This window comes from Canis lupus, chromosome 1 (assembly GCF_011100685.1).
Source record: "Canis lupus familiaris isolate Mischka breed German Shepherd chromosome 1, alternate assembly UU_Cfam_GSD_1.0, whole genome shotgun sequence".
Taxonomy (NCBI): Eukaryota; Metazoa; Chordata; class Mammalia; order Carnivora; family Canidae; genus Canis; species Canis lupus.
The window spans coordinates 61301726-61329509 of NC_049222.1; the positions used below are offsets into that span (position 1 = coordinate 61301726).

The 27784-nt window shown below is 34.9% G+C and overlaps 1 protein-coding gene and 1 long non-coding RNA gene across 9 annotated transcripts in view; one reads left to right on the top strand and one right to left on the bottom strand.

The window, feature by feature from the left end:
- The window catches only part of LOC111096171, a 101258-nt gene extending 85181 nt beyond the window's left edge, over positions 1-16077 (top strand). For all 3 annotated transcript variants that reach the window (XR_005353852.1, XR_005353851.1, XR_005353853.1), the window contains 2 exons: positions 3758-3891; positions 15738-16077. This is a non-coding gene — a long non-coding RNA (uncharacterized LOC111096171). The remainder of the gene's footprint in view (positions 1-3757; positions 3892-15737) is intronic.
- TBC1D32 (TBC1 domain family member 32) overlaps positions 1-27784 on the bottom strand; it is a 211472-nt gene that overhangs the window by 66214 nt on the left and 117474 nt on the right. For all 6 annotated transcript variants that reach the window (XR_005353848.1, XR_005353847.1, XM_038526673.1 and 3 more), the window contains 3 exons: positions 16266-16388; positions 14956-15064; positions 13972-14065 (listed from right to left, as the gene is read on the bottom strand). Coding sequence is in view for 4 of the 6 variants with exons in the window: in XM_038526673.1 (XP_038382601.1) it covers positions 13972-14065; positions 14956-15064; positions 16266-16388 (326 nt within the window). In the remaining 2 variants the exon portion in view is untranslated. The remainder of the gene's footprint in view (positions 1-13971; positions 14066-14955; positions 15065-16265; positions 16389-27784) is intronic.

Consider the following 27784-nt stretch of genomic DNA (forward strand, 5'->3'; position numbering starts at 1 on the left):
GCTTTTGCACAGCAAAGGATACAGTCAACAAAACTCAAAGACAACCTACAGAATGGGAGAGGATATTTGCAAATGACATATCAGATAAAGGGCTAGTTTCCAAGATCTATAAAGAACTTATTAAACTCAACACCAAAGAAACAAACAATCCAATCATGAAATGGGCAAAAGACATGAACAGAAATCTTACAGAGGAAGATATAGACATGGCCAACATGCATATGAGAAAATGCTCTGCATCACTTGCTATCAGGGAAATACAAATCAAAACCACAATGAGATACCACCTCACACTAGTGAGAATGGGGAAAATTAACAAGGCAGGAAACAACAAATGTTGGAGAGGATGCAGAGAAAAGGGAACCCTCTTACACTGTTGGTGGGAATGTGAACTGGTGCAGCCACTCTGGAAAACTGTGTGGAGGTTCCTCAAACAGTTAAAAATATACCTGCCCTACGACCCAGCAATTGCACTGTTGGGGATTTACCCCAAAGATACACATGCAATGAAACGCCGGGACACCTGCACCCCGATGTTTATAGCAGCAATGGCCACGATAGCCAAACTGTGGAAGGAGCCTCGGTGTCCAACGAAAGATGAATGGATAAAGAAGATGTGGTTTATGTATACAATGGAATATTACTCAGCTATTAGAAATGACAAATACCCACCATTTGCTTCAACGTGGATGGAACTGGAGGGTATTATGCTGAGTGAAGTAAGTCAGTCGGAGAAGGACAAACATTATATGTTCTCATTCATTTGGGGAATATAAATAATAGTGAAAGGGAATATAAGGGAAGGGAGAAGAAATGTGTGGGAAATATCAGAAAGGGAGACAGAACGTAAAGACTGCTAACTCTGGGAAACGAACTAGGGGTGCTGGAAGGGGAGGAGGGCGGGGGGTGGGAGTGAATGGGTGACGGGCACTGGGGGTTATTCTGTATGTTAGTAAATTGAACACCAATAAAAAATAAATTAAAAAAAAAATCGGAAGCCAAGTAACTTGTGCAGAAGGAATACACAGAAAACTTGGGGTGGTTTGGTTAGAGTATAATTAGGGGAGGGTGTGCATAAGGTAGATTTTTCTGGTTTTCAGAAATTGTAATTTTTTTGATGTGCTATTTCAATTTTTAGTAGCAAATGTGTATGTAGAGGATCTTATTAAAATTGAGACTTATTTGAAAAAAAAATTTTAAAAAAATGCCACAAGGACTTCAAAATGTCTCCCCTGAATTGAACTGACCTATTCAATCACAGACAATGACAGACAACCAAAGGCTGTCTAAATATATACCTAACTAAAAGGTACCAATATATCCTAAAGATAGGCTAACTTGAAAGTACACCATACACAAAATCCAAGATTTTGCAACCTTCTCCCAAGTTCCCCTACCAAACATTCTTCCTATCTTTATGCAGAGTAAGTGGGAAGTCCAGAGAGAGGTCAATGGTGTTATACCAGCAAAGGCCCTTGGATAGAGAATAAGGCAAGAGGAAACAGAATCACAGGAACGGTACTCAGGAATACAGTAACTTTAAATTAGTGATTATATGAGTAGAACAAATATGAATCTGATGTTGTCCCAAATTTTCTATGTGTATAACAACACAAAAAATTAAAACCCAGAGTTTTGCTTCTGCCCATGATGGAGATACGAGGAATAGAGTGGCTATCCTGCTGTAAAAAACCTGAAAACTGAATAAAATACAACAAACAACTATTTTCAAACATTGGACAATGGGCAGTACAAGACTGATTTACTTGTGAAAAGGGAAACTAATGTGTTGAGCTTTACAACTGGCTTTTATTCTTGAAGGCAATCTCAAGATCACTATGCACAAAGTGTGGGTGCCATGCAGGACTTGCAAAGTTGAAGGGACAGAAGCCAAACTGCAGAGACTGAGGAGGCTAAAATTTTTGGATCAGTACTGGAAAAGAAGAGCAGAACAAATAACTAGAGAAATCCATGTCTTTGTTAAGCTGATTGCAAAATAAACAACTATGCAAATTAAGACTGAAACTCCACAAGGTTTGACAAAAAAACACTTGGGAGATGTAAAATGAACAGTATACTCTGTGCTAGCAGATGTCAAAATTCCAGGGTGCAGAGTCCTTTAACTACCAGGGTAGTGAGTGCTTAAAGGTGCCAGAAAAATAACAAGTTAGTAATAGGGTTAAATTAGCAATAAAGGCAAATCTACACACACTGTAACCAAATAATGAAAGCCTTGAAGGATCAAACTGATCCATGAATAACTTGACAGCACTTCAAAAAAATGCCCATTACTATCTAAAGAAAAACAAAATCTCCATTCAACAATGTAAAATCAATAATGTCTGATATTCAATAAACAAATCACTAACATGAGAAAAGGAGAAAACGTGGCTCATAACCAGTACAAAAATCAACTAATAGATGCATTAAAGGACTAGAGCGATGTGAATAGCAAAGATTTAAAAGCATATATTTTTAAGTATTTTAAGTATTTAAAGAATATGTGAACAAAACCAAAAGTTTTGGAAAAACTTAACCAAACTGCAGCTTATCAATACCGAAATCCCACTCAGTAAAAAGAGAGAGCAAAGGGTACATGTAACAAACTGGATGAATCTCAAAATCATTATGCTAGGAGAAAGAAACCAGGCACAAATAAAGTATCCTATATGATTCTACTTGTATGAACCACTAGTATAGGAAAAACTAATCTTTGGTAGCTATTCTCAAATGGACTATGTTTTGCTCTCCAGGAGTTACATGAACAGTCCTTACAGACATTTCTGATTGTCATACCTGGGAGTGGGCAGCACAATACAGTTCTACTAGCATCTAGTGGATATAGACCAGGGATGCTGCTAAAAATCCTACAAGGCACAGGACCGCATCCTCTGGCAACAAGCAATTACCCAGACCAAAATATTGATAGTGCTGAGGTTGAGAAATCCTAATCTAATAGTAGTGGGGGGTGGGGAATCAGTAATTGCCTAAGGCTGGAAGTAGAGAGAGGTTGACTATAAGGGACAAGGGGAACTTTTGTGGGGTCATGAAAATGTTATGTATTTGATTATGGTGGTGCTTCTGTGTGCACAGACATGTCAAAATTCAAACTATTCTTAAAATGGATGTATTCTGTTGTACATAAAAATTGCTTATATATACATGTTATGTAAACATGAGTTATAACTGAAAGTGACAGTGACTAAAAGCTTCTAAGCATATTAGTGTCACTAAAATAAGAGCAATTATAGTTCCTAATTTGGTATAAAGTCTATATAAGAACTCAATAAACTATAAGTAAAAGTATAGGCATGTATAAAATTATTCACTTGAAAGGACCTTAATCACAATATTATAGTAAAGTGTTTTAAAGTATAGATTTTTTAACTCCTCATTGTATATCTTATGAGGTTTTGGCTCCTTTCTGGGTACAATCCAGTCTCCTATAATAAAATGAATATTCACTTCTTAGGGTTAAATAAGAAAACAATTTATTTCACCAGGGAGAATCCAGGTTTATATTCTTCTATACATTGAACACAATTTCTTTCTTAACTCACATTTTTATATCAATGGGTTTAAAAAATTCTTATCCTACAGTATTATTTTTAGAGAAAGTACCATATTATAATTTAGTTTCACTATATTAATTATACATCTAGTTATGAAGTTACCATGGTGAACGACTGTTTTATTTTCCAAAAAAAGGTTTGGTGTGTCTAGTGAGTAAATGCTCTTCTCCTCTTTGCTCCTTCAGACCACTATGATTTACAGACAGTGCAAAGTTGGAAAAGAAAGTAAAAAAAACTGTTTTAAACTCATTCCTTAATATCACTGAGGAAAATGTGGGCAAAAAAGGGAAACATCAAGTTTCATGTTCACCAATCACAGGTAACAATATTTCATATCTAAATTCTGAAATTCTTTGTTATAGTAAGCACTATAATCTTTTCATACTTGAGGATACTGTATAATTTTTTCTCAAAAGATTATTACATAGAATGTTACGTTGATTATAAGATTATTATGGATAATATAAAAAGAATCACAGTTTCAAAGGGAGGAAAAAAGTAAGCTCAATATAAATGCAGTAAAAGCCTGCTATTTACACAGAAAACTTCTAGTACTTCTTTCCCAAATGCAATTGTGAATACCCATTTTATATAGAATATCATAACAGATTCTGCAAAAGAAACAAAATAAACAAAGATTTCATAAACTAACCAGCAACAGATTCCTGGGCTTAATTTAATCACCTTTGTCTTATTCTGAACCTTATTTGTGCAATATTTGCTTTTCATTTGCATTTCTGCTTATCTTCTTCCATGTAGCTTAAGATAGTCATTTCAATCTACCCTTATTACAATAAATAAGGAAAGACTGGAGTGGTCTGTGAGAAGCAATTGATAAGATGCCTAAATTCTCTGTATTAGTTCTCTGTACATCTCTAAATTTGGGAGTATCTAAATTCATTACACATTTCATTTGAACTACATGAGCTCTTAACACATGATATCTACATTTTATACAGGTTATTCCTCATTGTAGAATTATATCCCTTTTCCTTTTTTAACAAAATGATAATCAATTACTATAAAACAAATGAGTCACATTTTCAAGAAATGAAGAATTCACTTTCCCTTATCACCTGCACTTAAACTAGTAGGTTATCTGTTTCCCTTGGTTGCCATAGATACATGTGTTTCAAACATGAAGAAATAAGTACATGAAAATAAGTTTTATTATTCAAAAGAAATAACTTATTCTGATTTGTAAACTAAGTATCTCAACAGCTGCAGCTCAAGATTTACTACACTGAAAAGAAACCAAAATATCATACTCCCAGTCCCATAAGTTAACAGAATAATATCAAAAAAAGTCATTTACCTTTATCTGCAGAAAATAAATGTTCATAAAGGTTAAAAACAATTAGAAAAAAGAATAAGAAAATGTCTGATTTGACATAAAGGCCTAAATAAGTAGTTGATAAAAGAGAGAATTCATCACTAAAAATATTTGTAGACTAACCATATGTACAAGACATAATTTAAAAAGCTTTTAAAATCAGAACAAACAGTATCCAAATGATTTTAAATACCAGCATGTCTTGAGAGCTAGGATCAAGTATGTTGGCATCATAAGAATAGAACTACAAAACCAATAAACTTTATTGCTCACTCACTGCACAAGGCCTAACTCCAGAGGAAGAGAATATGGCATGGTACTCTAGTGCTTCGTTCCATTTCTCATATAGAAACCTTCTCTATTAATATTTGTTTCTTTCTATTGAACAAAATACATTGCAAAGATTATTTTATAAATAGTCTACAATTAATAAATTATATATAATACTTCAAAAAGCCTTTTCTACCCCTCAATATACTATTAAATATTGCCAATGGTTTGCATTTTCATTTATGCTTTTGTACCAAATCTATGTGAATAATATAGATTTAATACAGTGGATTAGATTCATGTTTTTCACTAAGAACAGAATATGATCCTCACAGGCATTTGACCAGTACATGGAACCTAATGATTCAACATATATTTTATACTGAATTCATTCAGAGCTGAAAATGTACAAACTGAAAAGCAAGTTTTAACTTGAATTCACTTCAATATCCTCCCTCCTTCTTTCTTTAACTTGAAAAAGAAAAATTACTTCATGTTGGGGTGGGGGGAAGATATCACAGATAGTTATGTTTCACATATTATGAACCTTAAAATGATCTGTTTTCTCATATAGGCATAATGCCATCTAAAAATATCCAATTAAAAATATCTGAACAATCAGACTATAAAGATTTTAACATTATGTGGTGCATTCCATTAAAAGGAATGATTTTCACCATGAAACATACTCCTTCATATAGTATTTGAAAAAGAATGTTTTGCCAGGCAGAAAATCAATTTCCTATCAGGTAAGTAAAAATGCAGCAGAGGAAGCAGTAAAGTTAAGATACTAAAGCTACAAAAGATTAAATTTGAAGTAATCACAGGATAAAGGCTGTAAATTTTTTTTTTGCTTATTTTTTTCAATTGTGGAAAAAAATGACATGTAACACTAACAATGTATACCTTTTATGTGCTATAAAAACGTAAAGTACCACTTTGTAAATGATAAAATAACTATAATAAAGGTGTCTACTTCAAAAATGATATACACAGAAGTCTAGCTCAAGGGGCTTTCTAACTGCAGAGCTATTGATGCTCTAAAAAATGAGTCAGATCAGAGATTATTCTAGGTATGAGTAAAAATTTCTAAATTTATGTATTAGCCCAAAAGGAATTCCCAATGTCCACTGACAAAGATTTGGAAGATAGAGTCTGATGATGGGAAATACAAAGGGAGAAGAAATTCAATGTTAATTCATCCATTCATTCAATAGACATTTATTGTTGTCTACTACCTAAAGCAGATGGCATTTTTGTCTCATGGAACTTACAGTATAGGGCAGCAGACAGTAAACAAATACAAACTCAGTAAAGTACAGTGCTGTTAGAGGAACCCATAGGAAGCAAGAGAGACAGAAGTAAAGGAAGAAGTATATTTTAGGGATGCCTGGGTGGCTCAGTGGTTGAGAGTCTGCCTTCAGCTCGGGGTGTGATCCCAGGGTTCCTGGACTGAGTCCCACATCAGGCTTCTGTATGGAGCCTGCTTGTCCCTCTGCCTGTGTCTCTGCCTCTCTCTCTCTCTTTCTCTGTCTCTCATAAATAAATAAATAAAATCTTAAAAAAAAAGAAGTATATTTTAGACATGGTGGAGATAATTTCTCCGAAGAAGTAACATTCAGACTTAGCATAAAAGGTTAAGAAGGCACTACTTGGGTAAAGAGGAGGAGGTAGTACTATAGGAAAAGGAAATATCAAGAGCAAAGGCCCAGAGGCATAAACTATTATGTATTCTAAGATTCGAAAGAAGATCCCTAATCATATATCCCATAAAGGGTTTATATCTAGAACACATAAAGAACTCTTACAACTCAATAACAAAAAGACAAATAATTTATAAAATAGGCAAAGGATGTGAATAGTCATTTCTCCAAGGAAGACATATAACATGAAGAGACACTCAGCATTACTAATCATCAGGGAAATGCAAATCAAAACCACAATGAAGTAGCACTTCACACCCAGCAGGATGGCCAGATCATAACACATGATCATGATCATGATGATGTGGACAAACGAGAATCTTATAATACTGTTGGTGAAAAGGTAAAGTGATGCAGTTGCTTTAGAAAACAGTGAGCCAGTTCCTCAAACTATTAAACACAGAATTACCATATAACTAAGCAATTCTACTTCCAGGTATATACTCTAGAGAAATAAAAACATATTCATGTAGAAATTTGTACATGTTTATAGCAGCATTATTTATAATAGCCAAAAGGTGGAAACAATCCAAGTGTCCATCAGCAGATAAATAAATTGTGGTATATGCACATAATGGAATATTATTTAATCATAAATAGGACTGAAGTACTTTCCTATGCTACAACATGAATGAACCTTAGAGATGAACCTTGAAAACATGCGAAGTTAAAAAGTCAGTCAAGAAATACTACACACTAACCTATTCCATTCATATGAAAAGTCCAAACTCGAGAAAGCTCTAGAGACAGAAAGTAGATTAGTGGTTGCTTAGGGCTGGTGAGGGAAGGGGGGGAAGAGGGAATAGCGGTTTTCTTTTTGAAGTGGTAAAAATGTTCTAAAGTTGTTTGTGGTGATGGCTGTGCATCTATTAATATACTTTAAAAAGATCACTGAATTGTACACTTTAAATGGATGAATTACATAGTATGTTAATTACATTTCAATAAAGTTTTTAACAAGACAAAACAGTAAGACCCACATGGTTAACAAAACAAAACAATAAGACCCACAGTATGTAGGACAATTAACAGAGAGCAAGGTCATGAAATAAAGTCAAGGGCAAGGGAGAGAAAAGAATCAGAAAGTGACACATCTATTTATACAGCTGGCTCACATTAGCTGTTCCTTTGTTTACTTCTTAGAAAGCCCAAAGGGGGTAAACTTTTCTTGTTTTGTTTTGTTTTTTGTTTTTTAAGGAAAGGTCTTTGAAGGGATATACAGGTAAAGAGTGGGGATGCAGGACTTGCAAGGAACATGCAGAAGTTCACTTCTATTAGGATTTGCTAATTTATTTGAGGCTCTCAATGAGTAGCCATTCAAATTTCTAAGATCAAAGAGAACCAATGCCATGTAGCCATGCTGCCAGTGGCCCTGGAGTCAGTGTTGTGCTTGGAATACTAGAAACATACAAGCCATGACACAAAAAACTTACTCTCTACTTTGAAGATACCAGCCCCCGCTGAGTGAATACAGATCCAAAGATTTCCTGATAAGGATAGGTATTGCACAGTAGTAGTAGTATTCTACAGTATATAGAATATGGATGTAATCTAGATTGCTGATTATTTTATAATTCAGTCTGAATAAACATTATAAAAGTAATTTAAAAATGAAATGAATACAGGATGCTAGAAAGGACAGAACATTTCTCACATTCAGATGTCTCCCTAATGCTTCCAATAACCAGAGCATGCTATTTAATCCCTCAAGCCATTTTTATTTCTCAGTATGAAAGGACTGGATTTCTGTTCCTCTTTAGAGAAAGAAGTCTTGTCCTGAACACACAAAAATGGAATGCAGTAGAGAAGACTGGCCAAGTAGGGGTGCAACAGTAACTCCTGGGAGATCTAAGTCTAGCACAGGAAACCAATCAGGTTTTGTTTATCTCATGATCTGTTTCATATACAAAAGACATTATGAGTCAATCTCCAGTAGTTCACTTTAGCAGCTCCTGATTGCACAAACCTGTACTGGCTTTTAAACACAGTACAAATCTCCTTTCTCCTATTCCCCTTTCATTTTTACCTGCTACACAGGTAATAGTAAGTTACTACATTCACAACCTTCTACCTATTTATTTAAACTCTAGAGTAACAGAAAGATGATATCCCAAGTCATTTCTACCACATGGAAGAGGATGTTTTCATGTGTCTAAGATTATTTATATATCACTTATATATACACAGATGCACATGTACGCATATATACACAACACGCTTATACATGTATAAACATAATTACATATATGTACACAAATAGATAATGTTAATCACTAGTTTTTACAAGGCTTTTACATTTTAGCATGATGACTCTAAAACAGTGCACAAAGAAAAATAACTGAACCAGATGATGTCTCAAGATTCTTATTTACAGATGAAGATAAATTATCTAATAGCTAAACACTAATGCCAATGAGCTAACAAGAGGCAATTTAACAGATGAAGAGATGCTAACTGTAGCAAGAAGAATAAATGTAGAAGCTAGGAGACAAATGAGAGGATGTCACCATGTGCACACAACCAGAGTGATTTTTTTCCCCACAACAATGAAATGATATCCCAAAATTTTGCAGTGCCAATGACAACTAAAATAACACCTATCAGAATCAATGAATCATTACTTTCAAATCAAAAAAGTAAATGGAAAGCTTAAACATAATGTGTTTAAAATTGTACAATGTTTCATTTATTGACCTGTATTTAACCAGAAACATACTTTTAATTTAGCTTTATACCTGTTATAAATGCATTTGGCTCCATTTTCCTCATTGAGTTCACAGAGATAGCTCTGTGATGTACATCCTGGCCTATCCACTGGTGCCTACATCATTTTCTCCTGCTTAACAAAAACCAGGACCCTATTATTAGGAGAAAGTATTAGGTACTGTTATTAAATTGAGAATAATGTCTCAAACACTTGCATTTTAGGGCAAACAGAAAGAGAACTGTCCAATATGGTGGGGAAATGTGGAATTAAATAAAAAGGTTTAAAATGGTACTGAAGTTAAAACACAGCATTGACAGGAATGAAGTCACAAATGTACTCGGCCCTGTTAGCTATGGGAAGCCACTGGAGGATTTCAGTGTGAGGAGTAATGTGATGCAATCCACATTTCAACAGCATTACTCTGATGGTTGTACTGAGAACACACTGACTACTTGGCAGATTACTGCAATAATACAGGTGAGAGATGAGGGCTGTAGTGCATGAGTGAAAGTGATTTCAGATAGGCAGAGTCGAGAGCATTTGCTGACAGGTTAGATGTGAGTATGAAGACAAAGAGAAGTCATAGAATGCTTTCAGTTTTATTGCCTAAAGAACTGGAAGCCAAAATTGCCATTTCTGAAATGAGTAGGAATACCAAAGGAATAGATTTTCAGGGAGTATGAGAAGTTTAGCTCAGACTTGTTAGGTTTGATGTGCTTATTAACCCTCCTGGCAGAGGTGCCAAGTAGGCAATTAGATATGAATGCAGAGTTCAGAGGAGAGGTAGGGGTTAAAGATATAAACCTGACAGCCAACAGACTATTGGACTGTATTTTAGTCATAAGATGAGATGTTCTCAAGAGTAAGTAAAGCTAGAAAAACAGGCAACTAATAACTGAGCCCGGGGCACTCCAAAGTTTAGAGGTTAGAGAAAAGTGAAAGATCAAACAAAGGAGACAAAAGAATTTTGCCAGAATAAACAGAAGGAAAATCACATCATGTATTTTCTAAAAGCCAAGTGAGAAAGTGTTTCAAAAGAAAGGGTAGGAGTGAACATGTTGAATAATAATGTTAAGTCTAGTAGGATGAGGACTGATCTACTCAGTGGATTTAATCACAGTGTAAATGGTAGAGGTGAGAGCCTAGCTAGCTCTGTGGGTTCAAGAGAGAATGGAAGGAGTTACTGGAACACCAAGATTAGACAACGCTTTCAAAGAATTTTGCCAAAAAAGGACAGAAGTGAAAGTAGGTTCAAAGGAAGATGTTTTAAATATGGAAGAATTAACAGTATTGCTTGTTAGTTCACAAAAAAGCTACAATGGAGACCTGCCCCCAACACCCCCAAAAAGCAGTAATAAAGGAAAAGGAGGAACTGTTAGAAGCAGTATATTTGAGAAGAGGACGGAAGGTAGTGCACGGCTGGAGAAGTTGGCCTTCCTAAGTAGCACTGGCAGCTTATTCATAGTAACAAAAACATGAAATGGGAAATAGATGCAGCTGAGTAAGCTGGTGTTTATCAGCAACACATGGAAGCTGTTTCTGTTTCTATTTCCTTGGTAACCTGGAAAACAAAATTATCATCTGACAGGATGAATGGGGATGAGGTGAAGAAGGTTTGATGAGAGAGAAGAGGAGAGTGGGAGAATTCAGACGTGGGGATGCAGTACAGGACTGCCCGACAGTATGATGGACCCGCCTGACGTCAATAACCATCTGCAGTGATCTTCTGGGCGGGACAGAGATGCTATTATTACTCCTTTTCCTAAGCAGCTCTCAAGAGTAGAGCAAGGAGTAAAATTATATTCCTCTGAGCAATAATTCCTAGGAATTGATGATATATCCTTCCTTTTTAGGAAGTGTCCATTTAATCTTATTTTTCTTATTTCTGTCTGCCTTGTTTTATTTATTTATTTATTTTTTTTTAATATATATATTTTTTTAAGATTTTATTTATTTATTCATAGAGACACAGCTAGAGAGAGAGACAGAGACACAGGCAGAGGGAGAAGCAGGCTCCATGCAGGGAGCCCGATGTGGGACTCGATCCCGGGTCTCCAGGATCACACCCTGGGCTGCAGGCGGCGCTAAACCGCTGCACCACTGGGGCTGCCCTGCCTTGTTTTATTTAAAAAGATAAGGATTATTTTTTAAGATTTTATTTATTTATTCATGAAAGACACAGAGAGAGAGGCAGAGACAGAGGCAGAGGGAAAAAGCAGGCTCCCTATGGGGAGCTGGATTGAAGACTCGATCCCAGGACTCTGGGATCACGAACTGAGCCACAAGCAGACACTCAACCACTGAGCTACCCAGGTGTCCCAGGGAATATTTTTTTAATCAAACTATTTTGAAGAATCAAATTACCAAATATGGCAGTCATATATAATAAAACTGATAATGAATTTGTTGTTCAAAAAATTAACATGTGTTTCCAAGTGAAACTTAGCAAAGAACAATGCTTTATTGTAACAAGGAAAAGATCAGGAAAAGGTACATCATTTTATTTCCAATGCCTAGTGAAGCACCTGATAATTAGCACTTGAGAAAAATGTTAAATAAAGGAATGAGGGGGCAAATAAATGATGAAACCTACAACAAGAATGACAAAATATAAAGGCATTAAGAACACTGAAAGTAGGATAGGAAAGCATGACAGTAACATATTGAGAAAGGTTTGGGTTCACTGCAAGAAGTGAGTCAGTGGGGTAAAGTATCCAAAACGATACTCTCTCAAGAGTTTCTTCTTGAAAAATACTTCCTATCTACTCACACATCTCTGAAAGCAATAGAATTGCAAGAGGAAAACAAAAGCAAAAATTTTAGTGCATTATAAAGACAAATATTAAAAACCTTAGGGACATCTGGGGGGCTTAACTGGTTGAGCATCTGCCTTCAGCGCAGGTCACAGTCCTGGGGGCCTGGCATCCGTGCTGGGCTCCCTGCTCAGCAGGGAGTCTGCTTCTCCCTCCCCCTCTGTCCTTCCCACTCTCCCTCCCCCTGCTCATACTCTCTCTCAAATAAAATCTTAAAAAAAAAAAAAACTTTAAAAAGCTTCCTCATGTTCTTTCTCTTTCCCTAACCTCTAAGTAGATAGAAATAAAAAAACAAAGCACAATTTTTGTTTCTATGCAATTGTGAGAAATGTAATAAAAAATCTCAAACACTAGCTAGAAACAAAAACAACACATATCAATTGATGGCTGCTCTTAATTGTTTCAAAGCAAGAAAACGTAGGGAAAAGTAAAAGACAGATGCAGTCTCATACAGAAATATTTTTTCAACAATCACTCCATAAAATCTTAACTATATTAAATGAATCTTATACATGCTATTTTTTCCAGTGCAACCTTGATATTATTAAAGATTACCCTGATAGAAGCTTTAACTTCTCAAATTAATAAATAGTTCGATAATATATCTTCATATTTCATCTTAGAATTCCTTAATCTAAAAACTGTTCGCGGAATGCCTGGGTGGCTCAGCGGTTGAGTGTCTGCCTTTGGCTCAGGTCGCGATCCTATGGTCCTCGGACTGACTCCCACATCAGGCTCCTTGCAGGGAGCCTGCTTCTCCCTCTGCCTATGTCTCTGCCTCTCTGTGTCTCTCATGAATAAATAAATAAAAACTTTGAAATAAATAAATAAAAACTGTTTGCATTTTCATTGCTCTCACAATAAAGTCTTGAGCTACACTGCCCTTATGGCTAAATGTGGCTTACCACCAGTTATCTTACTTCTGGTCTCTCTTGTCCTCACATTCCAAATCCCAGACATCCTGAACTACTCACAGTTCTCTGAATATAATTTGCTCCTTTCAAGCTTCTGTTTTCCTTTATCAAAAATGCTCTTCTATTACCCAAAAAAACACCTATTTCAAGCCTTGCTTCAAACACCAACTTCCTTTAAAAGTGTCCTGCATGTATGCTACTAGCAGGCTACACATTTGTCTATTTAGTTCCTATCACACACTGCACTATCATACAGCTATCTAATTACTTGAATGTATTCTCCAAAAGTTTATAAACTCCTCTAAAGTAGATATCTGAACTTTTATTATTCATTATGTTTATATTTCAAGTCTTGAGGACACAGAACTTATGGATGGCATGCATACTAAAAAATATTACTCTGAATAAAATCCTATGTATCTAGAATTCATTAAAAATCATAATTCCTTTTTTAAACCAAAAAGGGTTCTGATAAGAATCATTCAGTATCATAACAAATAATTTAGTAAAAAATTTACAAACCAACAGGCATAAATGTATTCACATACATAAGCTGAATGAAAAATTGTACTAATTTCCCATAATAATACTTTATCTTTTTTCAAATTATAACCACAAAAGCACAAAAATAACATCGCAGTTTTTGGTAAATATCTCACCTTGTTTTAGATCAGCATTTCTTGTAACTTCTGACAGATAGCAGGTTGGTAAAGGATAGGATGAAAACATTGGCCAAGGATATGGATCATCACCCTAAAAAAGAAGACAAATGAGTTTAGGAAGTAAGATAAAATATTGAATTTTAAGGCTTTCTGAAATACTAATTTAAACTGGCTTTCAGGGACCCCTGGGTGGTTCAGTGGTTGAGTGTATGCCTTCAGCTCAACGCATGATCCCGGGGTCTGGGGATCCAGTTCCACACTGGGTTCTCTGTGAGAAGCCTCTACCTATGTCTCTGCGCCTCTCTCTGTGTCTCTCATGAATAAATAAATATTAAAAATCCTTTAAAAAATTAAAAAAAAATAAACTGGCTTTCATTTCATAGATACTAGAGTTGTAGCCTAACTAAAAGCTATTTGACAATAGCTTTTAGTTAGAAATGACATTGCACAAGCCCTGAAGACAAATATATGGTAACTTGTTGTAGTAACTAAGACTGATAATGATGGCCTTACTATCTTTTTCCATGAAAGGAAAATTATGGCTTCAAAAGAACCTGTATTTCCTATATCGAAATAGGAAACAAATTTAAAAAACCAAACTGTTTATCTTGCAGTGTCAATCATTTCTATCTCATCTTCCCCAAACTGATAGAGCAAAAATGTACTTAATAAAAAAAAAATTCCTTCAAGAGAAAGCCAAAGTCTACAAATACTGATGGAAGGAGAAATACTCAATATTGTTACTTAAACGCAAAAAAATATGTTCATCTAATAAAAATTGGGTATCACAAAAGACAAAGACATCCAAAATAAACATCACATCAAACAAAAAGGCAACTTTTAATGAAACAATAACCTACTCTGCAATACAAACTAGCACTCAGGAGCTCTCTGTCAGGAAGAATACTATTTTCATTTGAAAGTGTTTATTTGCATCCTATGGCTTTTCTAGTAACAAAGATTCTTCTTTACCCCACTTACCTTTTCTAGTACCCTTGGAGGCAAAATTCGTTCCATGGGCCCACCAATAAAATTTATTCTAACAAGAACGTGATTTCTTTCTACTGATAAGCCATCAATTATGAAATGCCTGAAAAACAGACATATCAATTTTGTCATCTAAATTGAATATGAATATAAATCTTAACTTAGATTCAGTACAGTATAAAGAAAAAAGAAAATTTTCTATAGAAAAATCTGGAAAATGATTAACAATGTATCACTTAAAAGGGCTAAATTCATTTTATCTTATAGCTTTCTTTGTCAGAAAACAAAGGACTGATAGAGATGTAACTGATATAAGATAAATATTAATAAAATAATATTTTGTCAAATATTACTACATTTAAAGAAATGGAATTAAGACCTACATTATTTCCGCAATGACTTTTTCACATTTTTAGTAAAGGTTCCCTTAGATTCTAGGCCTAGTACCTTAAATTCAAAATCTAAATGTTGCTTTTGAAGTAGATTCTATACTTCCTGCAGCTGTTAATACCATCCTTCTATATCAAATCAAGAGAATCCAGTAATAAGCCTGGTCTTCTATATTTTTCCAAACCAGCTAGAATGGAAATATATATATATATATGTATATATATATATGCACACACACACACACACAAAATATATATAGATTTATACATATAAATAATATTTACATGTTTATAATATTTATATATTTATATATTAAATATACAAAATATTTATATATTATATATTTATAATATATTTATAATATATATTTTGTTATTTAATTACAGACATGAAAATAATACCAGTTTTTGAATGTGTATTCAATGAATGTCAGCCAAATTGAGGCAATGACAAGTATAACAGAAAAAAAATCAAGATATTACCATAACTTCATTTCGTAATAATCAGAATTTATGAATATGAACTGACATAATTAAGAGAATGAAGTAAAGATAAAGAGTAACTCTACAAGGGACATGAAATCAAACATTTTGTTTAATAAGTCATCTTACACATGCAGCCTGAATTTGAAGGTGATAAAACTTCATGGAACCATCAATAAAATCAGATCTTTAAGAAAAAGCTCAATTAAACAAAAACTTAGAAAGTAGTACTGTTCAAGCCCTCCCCATGACCATTTATCATAAAATTTCTAATGGTGACATTTATGTTAATTGCTTTTGACTTTGTTATTTAAATCTGGGGAAAAACATGAGACTATATGCACAAAATTACTGTCTTAACAGAGCATCTGTAAAAAAAAGACTATTGTTACTAATATTGTGTCTTAATAGTTTTTTGTTTGTTGGTTTTACCTGTGGCTTTCAGAGGTTTCTAAGATATTTTCTTCTTGAGCATTTAGTAACATTTCAGATACTTGATACTGAGCCTCTAGCAGGAGAAGAGTGTCTAGATCACAGCACAGCACACTTAATAACCTATATAAAAAGAGACAATAAAGCAGATTTTATAAAATATATCCTAAAAGTTTAAGAAACTTTCTTGGTGTCTCAAAAGAATACCTCCACATGGGAATACAAATTTTATGAAAAAGATCACAGTTTCTTCAAACACATTTGTAATCTTTTTGATTAGTTACAGACTTCAAAAGTTCTTCTCATTGGAACATTATTTAAAGATCAGGGGCATTTTCTAATCTAGTTTTTTAATTATCTAAATGTAGGAATAGTAAATTCTCAACTACTAATTTAGAAATTAGAGGACATTAGCAAATTCATAAAAACTGCAAACTGCCACCACTTGTATCAGCAATTAATTACATAAGGAATGACAGACTAATTTTTCTACCCATCCAGGAAATGTTCATTAGGTAAAATGTCAATGGCTAACTTTATAATTGCCAAATAAAGCTAATAACACCCAAACACACTGATCTATCTTTAAACATGCATGATTTCCACTTGTCTCTCAACATCGATAAAAGAGAGATAAGTGGAAATCATGCGGCTCCTGCTGCGATGCAAAAGCATGTACACTGCACAATCTATGAAATATTCTTGCCAAGAAAATTAAACCTGAAACTAGCCAGCAAGTTATTACACATTATACTATCAGCTTACAGGAAATACAAAAATCAGAAAAATATGATGAAAGATGACCACAAGGAGGAAAACAGTAACCACGCCCAGAATTTGGAAAATCCCACACATTGTTATATATTATTTTTTCAGGGAAAAATACGAAAAAGGGATAAGGTAACTTATAAATTAAAAGCAAACTATCAAGCAGATGTGAAGATTCTGTTCTGATTGTGATTTAAGCAAAACCTATAAAGTGCATTTTTTAGTCACATAGGAAAACATGGGATAGATACTGAATGAGATCAGGAAAATGGTGTTAATTTTGTTAAATATAACCATGGCAAAGTGGTTATGCTTTTTTTTAAATAAACAGGTCTTAAATGTTAGATATACATACCAAATTGTTCCTAGAAAATGGCATATCTGGAATTTGCTTTAAAGAACTTAAAAAATGTTTATGGGAGCAGGGGAGAGAGATAAAACAAGACTGGAAAATACTAATAACTGATGAAAGTAAGACAGGTACATGGAACTTCCATTATATTATTGCTCATTCTACTTCTCATGTTTAAAAATTCTATGATAAAAAAGTATATTAAAAAGGTAATATGAAGACAACATCAATTAGGTGGCTATGGTAGATTGAGTGGTTAGGGACAGTTTCTGTGAAAGGTGGTATTTGAGGAAACAAAAGTTCAAGAAGCAACCAGCCTTCTAATCACGTACTTCCTGATTTATCTTAGAGTTATATTCAAAGATGAGCACAAAGTCATATTTATAAGAACACTTATTGCAGACTGGTCATAAGAGCAAATAAAAAATCTTAAGAGTCCAATCATAGAACAGAGTTCAAATGTTTGAAGAGGATTTTATAGTGGTATATTATGCAGATATTCAACATAGCAACTATATATGTTTAGATAAAGAATTATCTCCAAGTTATGTTAAGTGAAAACAGAGCAGCACAAAGCAGTGTATATAGCAGTATCATTTGAATAAAAATGGAAAATCACTTGAATATACTCATAAATACATACTTGTTTTTTGTTTTGTTTGTTTTTAAAACATTTTATTTAATTATTTTGGGAGAGGGAGAGTGCACTCAGTGGGGTAAGGGACAGAGGGAGAGGGAGAAAAAGAGAATCTTAACCATGGAGCCCAGCATGGCCCTCGATCCCATGATCCCGAGTTCATGACCTGAGCCAAAATCAAAAGTCAGATGCTTAACCAAGTGTGCCACCCAGGCATACTAAATATGTATTTGTTTTTACATAGAATCTCTCTACAAGGACAAAACAACTGGTAAGAATTGTTAGCTTTGGGGGTGAGGAGGAACATACTTCTGAGTATCTTTTATAGTTTTTGAACTTGGTGCAATTGCATGTTTTACCTATTCAGTGGCATCCATAAAGAGAAAAAATGTTTGACAGATGCCTTTAAGAGTCAAAAATGGTGAGAGGAGTGAAGATCATGGTGATCATGGTAGGAAGCCCTTATGCTTGCCTCATCCCTTGATGACAGCTAGATAATTGTCAAATCATTCTGAATACCCAGGAGATCAATCTGAGGACTGGGAGAACAAACTGCATAACCAGAGGGAGAAAAGAGGCCACATCATGGAAGGTAAGACGTATGGTGATGTGATTCAGGGAAGAAAAGAATCTTGGGTGCTGCAGAGAGGAGGAAGCCCTGATCATGGAGAGATGAGAAAGAGAGAGAGAGAGAAAGAGAAAGCAGAACACAGGGGACTGCACAAGAAAGACACTTTCTCAAAAACACTGAGAAAATAAGAGGAGCTGATTATCATAAGTTTTATAAACAGCAGAGCTGAAAGTCTGAAGTTTTAGAAGTCCATACCACTCCCAGGGTAAGCCTGGTGGGCACAGCGTGCTCCTGTAGAGAAAAAGGGCAGAGGCCCTGGAGCTGACTGCATGCTCTGAGGATCCCCTGGATCATGCTGGGCGAGTTCCCCTTCTTGGAGTGCATTTGAGAGAGGCAGCACTGCCTCTCAAGGGACAAAAGAGCTGTGGGTGCCATTGAGCTGCCCCATTCATTAGCTTATGAGCAGAGATGACTACTGCAGGCAGCTAATCTGGATACTGGCTTTTTGCTACACTTTATCATAAACTCCAAACCCCTGCATGGTCCTACAACTGCTTTTCTGGAACAAACTAGTACTAGCCAGAGCTTGGTGAGACCTTCCTCCAAAGGATCTGCACCAGGTTCCTAAAATTTGTAGTTTTGAAACCTAGCTGCAAGCCTAAGATAAAACAAAGGAGCACTAGGCCACCAGGTAGGCAGAAGCCTTAGACACAGACAGGGTGAAGGCAGGGATTTCACGGAAGCCAGAAATACAAGAAAGGAAACTGTTTGCTCTTCTGTGAGGACCTCTTAAACTGTGGTAGGTGTGAACTCCCCTGTCCAGAAATGAGAGCGGGCTGACATCATTTTTCACCACTCGCATCAGCACAGACCTTCAGGGAGGGACAGAGCGCATACAGTGGAGGCTGGAGCAGCTTACACCACATCCTGCCCCTCTGTGCTCTCCACCTGTCTTTTTAATAGGGAAAATATGATTGAGAGAGCAGCAGCAGGTCCCTCCCCCAGAAGACCAGCTGCATGCTCTAGGTCTACTCATCAGAGTGCTACAAAGCTTCAGCTCTAGTGGAAATAGGCCCAGGAACAGGCTTTCCTAACACATAAAAGACAGAGACCTGGACGAAATGCCAAGATGGAGGAATTCATCCTAAAAGAGAAAACAAGAAGAGGTCACAGGCAGGGAGGTAATCAAAATAGATATAAGTAATATGTCTGAACCAGAATTTAAAACAAAATCATAAGTATACTAGCTGGCCTTGAGAAAAGCATAGAAAAAAACAGAGAAACCCTTAGCACAAAGATAAATGACCCAAATACTAGTCAGTCAGAAATAAAAAATGCTAATACCAAGATGCAAAACAGATGGGATTTGTGATGACCACAGGGACAGAAGAAGGAGAAGAATGAATAAGTGATATAAAAAATAGAATTATGTAAAATAATAAACCTGAAGAGGGAAAGAAAAATTTGGATCACAAATTCATATTTAGGAAACTTAGTGACTCCATAAAATATAATAGCATTCGTATTATAAGAGTCCCAGAAGAGTAAGAGAGAGGAAAGGGGCCAGAAGGTTTATCTGAGCAAATCATAGCTGAAAACTTCCTAATCTGAGGAAAGAAAGAGACATCCAAATCAAGAACGCACAGAGAACTCCCATCGAAATAAACAGAAGCCTGCCAACACCAAGACATATCTTAGTAAAATTTGCAAAATACAGAGATAAGGAAAGAATACTGAAAGTTGTAAGGGGAACGAAATCCCCTAACCTACAAGGGAAGACAAATCAGGTTAGCAGCAGATCTATCCAAAGAAACTTGCAAAATACAGAGATAAGAAAAAAATCCTGAAAGTAGCAAGGCGAAAGAAATCCCCTAACCTACAAGGGAAGACAAATCAGATTAGCAGCAGATATATCCACAGAAACTTGGCAGACCAAAAGAGAGTGGCATGATATATTCAACATGCTAAATGGGAAAAATCTGCAGCAAAGAATACTTTATCCAGCAAGGATGCCATTCAGAATAGAAGGAGAAATAAAGAGTTTCCCAGACAAACAAAAACTAATGGAACTTCGTAAACACTAAACCAGCCATGCAAGAAATATTAAAGCAGACTCTTTGAGAGGGAAAGAAAAACCAAGAGCAACAAAGACCAGAAAGAAACAGGGAGAATCTCCAGAAATAACGACTTCACAGTCGTCCCTAAATGCGTATCTATGAATAATCACTCTGAATGTAAATGTAATAAATGCTCCAATCAAAAGACACAGGGTATCAGAATGGATAAAAACAAACAAACAAAAAAACCAATACCTATCTGTATACACCTCCAAGAGACTCCTTTTAGAGCTAATGACACCTCCAGATTGAAAGTGAGGGGATAGAAAACCATTTACCATGCTAATGGACATCAAAAGAGAGAATAGCCATACTTAAAATAGACAAAGTCACTTTTTAAACCAAGGACTGTAACAAGAGATGAAGACAGGCACTATATCATAATAAAGGGGTCTGTCAAATAAGAAGATCTAACAATTACAAATATTTGTGCCCCCCAACTTGGGAGCACCCAAACATATAAATCAATTAATAACATAAAGAAACTCACTGATAACAATACAATAATAGTAGAGAACTTTAACACCCCACTTACAGGAATGGATAGATAATATAAGTAGAAAATCAACAAGGGAACAATGGCTTTGAATGACTCACTAGACCAGATGGACTTAACAGACCTATGCAAAACTTTTCATCCTAGAACAGCAGAATACACATTCTTTTCCAGTGCACATGGAACATTCTTCCTAATAGATCACATTCTGGGTCACAAATCAGGCCTTCTCAAGTATAAAAGGACTAAGATTATACCATGCATCTTTTCTGACCACAATTCTATAAAGCAACCACAGGAAAAAATTTGGAAAGACCAAAAATACACGAAGGTTAAAAAACATCCTACTAAAGAATGAATGGATTAACCAGGAAATTAAAGAAGAAATTAAAAATACATGAAAGCAAATGAAAATGAAAACATGACAGTCCAGAACTTTTGGGATGCAGCAAAGGTGGTCATAAGAGAGAAGTACATAGCAGTATAAGTCTCACCTCTCTAAAATAAATAAATCTTTAAAAAAAAGAAAGAAAGAAAAGAATTCATCTCTCTTCTTCTCAAACTGTTCCAAAAAGTAGAAATGGAAGGAAAACTTCCAAACTCATTCTATGAGGACAGCATTACCCTGATTCTAAAATCAGACAAAGACCCCACTAAAACGGACAATTATAAGCCAATATTCCTGATGAACATGGGTGCAAAAATTCTCAACAAGATACGAGAAAATTGAATCTAACAGTACATTAAAAGGACTATTCACCACGATCAAGAGGGATTTATTCTTGAACTGTAGGCTGATTCAATATTCACAAATCAGTGTGATACACCACATTAATAAAAGAAAAGGTAAGAACTACATGATATACTCAAAGGATGCAGAAAAAGCATCTGACAAAATACATAATCTATTCTTGATAAAAACCCTCACAAAACAGGTTTAGAGGGAACATACTTCAACATAATAAAGCCTATTTATAAAACACCCACAGCTAGTATCATCCTCAATGGGGAAAAATGGAGAGCTTTTCCTCTGCCGTCAGGAACAAGATAAGGATGTCCACTCTTACCACTGTTATTTAACGTAGAATTGGAAGTCCTAACTTCAACAATCACATAAGAAAAGGAATATACAAAGGAATATTACTCAACTATCTAAAAGAATGAAATCTTGTCATTTGCAACATTGTGGATGGAGCTAGAGTGTATTATGTGCTAAGCAAAGTAAGTCAGAGAAAGATAAATACTGTATGATATCATTCATATGTAGAATTTAAGAAACAAAACAGATGAACACAGGGTAAGGGGGGAAAAAAGATGGAAGCAAATCACAGCCTCTTAAACTATAGAGAACAAACTGACAGTTGATGGAGGGGAGGTGGGCAGGGGATGGCCTAAATGGATTATGGGCATTAAGGAGCACACTTATTATGTTGAGAACTGGGTGTTATCTTAAGTGATGAATTAAATTCTACTCCCGAAACCAACATTGTACTATATATGTTAACTAACTAGATTTTAAATTAAAATTTGGATTAAAAAAGAATCAAATATGGTAATTCAATGTCAATCCCTAGGTATCTGGCAAAATAACTAAATATATATAAAACTAAGGGAAAAATCTGTCATCAATTTAGAGAAATGGTCCATACTTAGTTTATAAAACTAAAAACAATTTTTGCTAGGTAAAATACAATAAAACCAAAAGACTCAGAGTTCTTTGAAGATTACAGTGTTAATTTGGCATTTCCCCTTTCTTATCCTAGAAATGACTTCATGGATTGAGGGGAAAAGAAAATAGCATAACCGAAAAATTTTTAGCCATAAAATAAGTTGAAGGCAGTCAAGTGTAGCAAAAATAGAACAAACACTGATAGGGGAGGGGTAGAAATTGAGAAAAAAATGTCATGGATGCCCATGACAATAAAACACAACAAAATACCACCACCACCACCTCCCCAAAGAATAAACTCCTAAGTAAAAAGAACAAATTTCTCAAATTTCTCAAAATTGAGACACAGAATGTAGAGGAAAAACTTTTTGGTCTGTTTGCAACAGTGGAAAAAGGCAGCAGAAGTATCCCTGGTCCTACTATGTTTCTTAGTAGGAAGAGGAAATGTGGAACAAGGAGTCAGACAGGCAATAATTCATTATTGGTTATAGAGATAATTTTTGATAGCAAAACTGACTACCTCCATAGTCAGATGGGTGGGACAGCACAAAAAAAGGGTCACACACACACACAACTCAGGCCTATAGAAAAATTCCAGCTAACAGGAAACATGATCCTGTTTTCTCTTCAACAAGAGCCTCCTACAAACAGTTGATAATGAAGAGATTAACATCTCTTCAAATACCATGGGATATGTACAAAGGTGCTCCAAGAAAAAGGAGGAAAATAACAGGATGAACAGGTGCTAAATACAAATACACACACAAACAGTTGCCATTAAACACTTGAAAACTATGACCAAATAATTTTCCATGAATTAAGTTGTATCAATGTATCAAAATACATTGTACTACTTATAGAATGTTATGTCAAAAATATTTAATAAAAGCAATGGTCTCCAATAAGCTCTTCACAAAGTAGAGCTGTACAAGCTCAGGGGAAAAAAAAGGAGAAAAAAAAAAACAATTTAAAACATCAACTGGCAAAGCTAAGAAAAAAAAAAAGAATAAAACTGTTATAAAAATTAAAGCACAATTGGAAGCAGAAAAAAAAAGCAGACTTAAAAAACACAAGGTATTGAGGACTGAATAGGAGTGTGGAAAATATAATGGAAATAATTTGTCAATTTCTTGATGAGGAAACAGAACTAGCAGGACACACCTTAATGATATTAGTCAAGAGATTCTGTGAGAAAAGAAGCCATGAACCTAAGTATATAAAGTACGACATGTCCCAGGGTAAACTGCACCAGAATAGTCAACACCGAGACAAAGCCTAATCAAGCTATTAATTAGATTTAAATTAAAAGAATCAGTGGGGTATCCAGGAAAAAAAAAAGATCAAATCACTAAGTGTGTGTCGGGGTGGGGGTGAGGTTAAGTTGGTTTCAGACTCTCCACAACACCATTCAATACCAGCAAAACAATGGAATAACTACTAGGAAGAGGTTTAACATCAGAACACATTACAAAGCTGCAGTAATCTTTAAAGTGTAGTAATGATATGTGAAGAAAGAAAAGAAAAAAAAGAAAAGAAAAGAAAAGAAAAGAAAAGAAAAGAAAAGAAAAGAAAAGAAAAGAAAAGAAAGAAAAAGAAAGAGAGAGAGAGAGTGAAAGAAAGAAAGAAAGAAGAAGAAAGAAAGAAAGAAAGAAAGAAAGAAAGAAAGAAAGAAAGAAAGAAAGAAAGAAAGAAAGAAAATCCAGACATAGACTCAGTTATCTAGAGGGATTTTTAATTACATCAAGAACTGACAAAATATCCTGAATATATGGAGCCAACGAAGAAAGATGTCAAGGATGACTTTATATAGATATTTTGTTAGAAAAATAGGAAGGATCAACTAAGTAAAAAGGCTTTAAGTTATGAAGGTGTAGGGAGACCTAGTGGTCTTTCTGATTTCTCTAGGCTACTTATCAGTGAATAGGAGGTGAAACTGACCCTCAGTGTCCTCTGGTTTATGCTCAAAAGAAGGAGTCTATAGGATCTAGAATACAATGAGATGGTCCAAGGTGAACTGGAGCAACTCTGAAAACAAATATATGCCAGACTGGATTCTCCTCATTAGAGAATGAGTAAACAGAAACTTTAACAAATCATGTACGACTTTTAAGATCTTACAAGTAATAGGAATAATGTAAAGCTTAGCAAATTTGGTCCTGCAATAAATTAAAAAACAGCAGACTGTGACCAAGTACAGTTCATTCCAGGAAGAATAGTTTAATATTAAAACATCTCCTGATGTAATTCATAACATCAGTATGTAATAGAAAAGAACCATATAATCATCAGATCAGATGCTTAAAAGTTACTTAAGATTCAACATCCACTCTCTATCCCCTGCCCTCAAAGAAATTCTAAGTAAATTAAAGAAAGGTTACTTCTTTAATTTGATTTTAAAAACAAATTTATCTCCGTGCAAGAGCTAAAAGCATAAACAGGAAATGCATTCCCATTAAGGTCATGAGGAAGGCAAAATTGCCTATTATTTTTTAACATTTTCTAGAAGTTTAAGCTGAATGTAAAAAAAAAAAAAAAAAAAAAAGATGAAAAAAAAAAGCCATTATGAAAAGAGGTAATAATTTCCTTTAGAAGATGATAAGGCTGTTTATTTGGAAACCACTCTTCCATGATACAAAATTCAATTTACTTAATTCTAAGAAATATTGGTTGAATACCTACTAAGTGCCAACCACTGTTTAAGCACCCAGGATACATCACTGAACACAACTGCACGAAAATCCCAGGCCTCATGAAATGCAAAATACTAGAGGGAAAGACAATATAAAAAGTTAACAAAACACAGTATGGATACAACTAAAGCAGGAAAGAAAGTGAATAGAGAGTTTTAAGAAGGAGGTGATAGGGATGGATAACTAAACGCAATTTTAAATAAGGTGGTTATGGAAGACCTCACCAAGAAGGTGACAGACACTTCATGAAGACCTGTTAGAAGTGAGGAAGCAAGCCATGGAGCCATCAGAAGGAAAAGTGTTTCAGGCAGAACAGCTTGAACAAAGAACCTAAGGTGAGAGCATGTCTGGCATGTTTGAAGAGTGAGGTGCCCAGTAAAACTGAAGAGGAATAAAAAGGGAGAAGTATTAGGAGATGAGGTCAAAGTAATATGAGGGGTCCAGATCACACAGGACTCTCTAAGGCCATTGCAATAACTCCAGATTTTTCTTTGACGACATGAGAAACCACTGGAGTATGGTTTTATCCTGATGAGAGAAACCTTGTGAGTATAGAATCGACGTGATCTGATTTGTGTTTTAATGGGATCACTCTGGTGGCTATATATAAAACAGACTGAAATTAGGCAGGGACTGAAAAAGATACACCAGTTTTAAAAAGCTATAGCCATAATTTAGATAAGATAGTGGCTTAAAACAGGGTTTTGTTTGTAAAGAATCTATTGATCAGAAAAATGGCTCTGTAATAAACAGACTCTAGGATCCGCAAGATGCCCACCCTCCTGGCACTCATGCCTTCCTGTGATTCCCTTATGTATAGGCAGGACCTGACTTGCCTCTAATCAGAGAATGTTAAAAGTGAGGAAAGAGATAGGATTATATGATTAAGTTATATAAGATTATGTGTCCTGCTTGAAGTCTCTCTCCTCTGCTGGCTCTGAAGGAACAAAGCAGTCATTTGGGGGAAGACACATAGCAAGGAACTGCAGATGGCCTCTAAGAGTTGGGGATAACCTTCAGCTGACAACCTACAGAGGCCTCTAGCCTATAGAGAGCAAGTAAATAAGACCCTCATTCCTAAGATCATGAGGAACTACATTCCACCAACAGTTTGTGTAAGTTTGAAAAAGTTTGTGTAAGTTTGAAAGTTACCTAACTGAACTTCACATGAGACCACTGCCCCAGGTGGCACCTTGATGTAGCCTTGTGACACTGTGGACAAAGGACCCAGCTAAGGTGTACCAAGACAGAAACTGGCATAATAAATGAGTGTTGTTTCAAGCCACATGGTTTGTGGTAATACATTATAGACAAATAGAAAAAAGCTCCAACATTTATATCTAAGAAACTATAAGTGTGTCATTTGGTTGATATGGAGAAAACAACTAGAAACGAGGAGAAAAGTATGTGTATGTAAATATATATGAGATACATGTATGTGAGAATTATGTAACCAGTAACAAAATACAAAAAATAATTTACATAACATACCAGTAATAACCATTTAAAACATTACCATGGAAAATGAAATTGTGTTCACAATAGCAAAAATAATAACATAGAAGATAACAATGAGAAATGCATAAGCCTATATGTAGAGTGCTAAAACATATCACTATAGGATGTAAAAAATTTTACTAGATATAGTGCCTATCTAGATTAGAATATTAAATATTATGAAGATGTATATTTGATTCAGTTACGAAGTTAGTTTAAATGTACATTATGTAATAATTTAAGGTTTAAGCTTCTTATAAGAGTTCAACTAAATGCATCCACTAATAATCTAAAAGGAATGTTTTAAAAGAGAATAATATAAATGAATGAATAATTTGTATATACATTAAATCTTTATCAGATGCTTTTTCATGTTCTAAATTTGGGAGAAGTATAACATATTTAGTCTCACAAAAATTCTATGAGGAATTTCTGTCTCTATTTCACATATGAGGAAATAGAAGCATAGAGAGGTCAAAACTAAGTCTAATATTACTCTGGCAATGTGATTCCAGAGCCCATGTTCTTAACCACAGATTGATACTGCCACATACTATAATACATACTGAGGACCATAATATTAAGCTACAAATATTAAATTCACAAAAGATATAGAAGGCCTCATTGGAAAAAAGAAAAACAATTTAATGAGAATAATTAAAGAACACTTAAATAGAGATACATATCATGTTTACAAATTGGAAAACTCAGTATTATGGAGA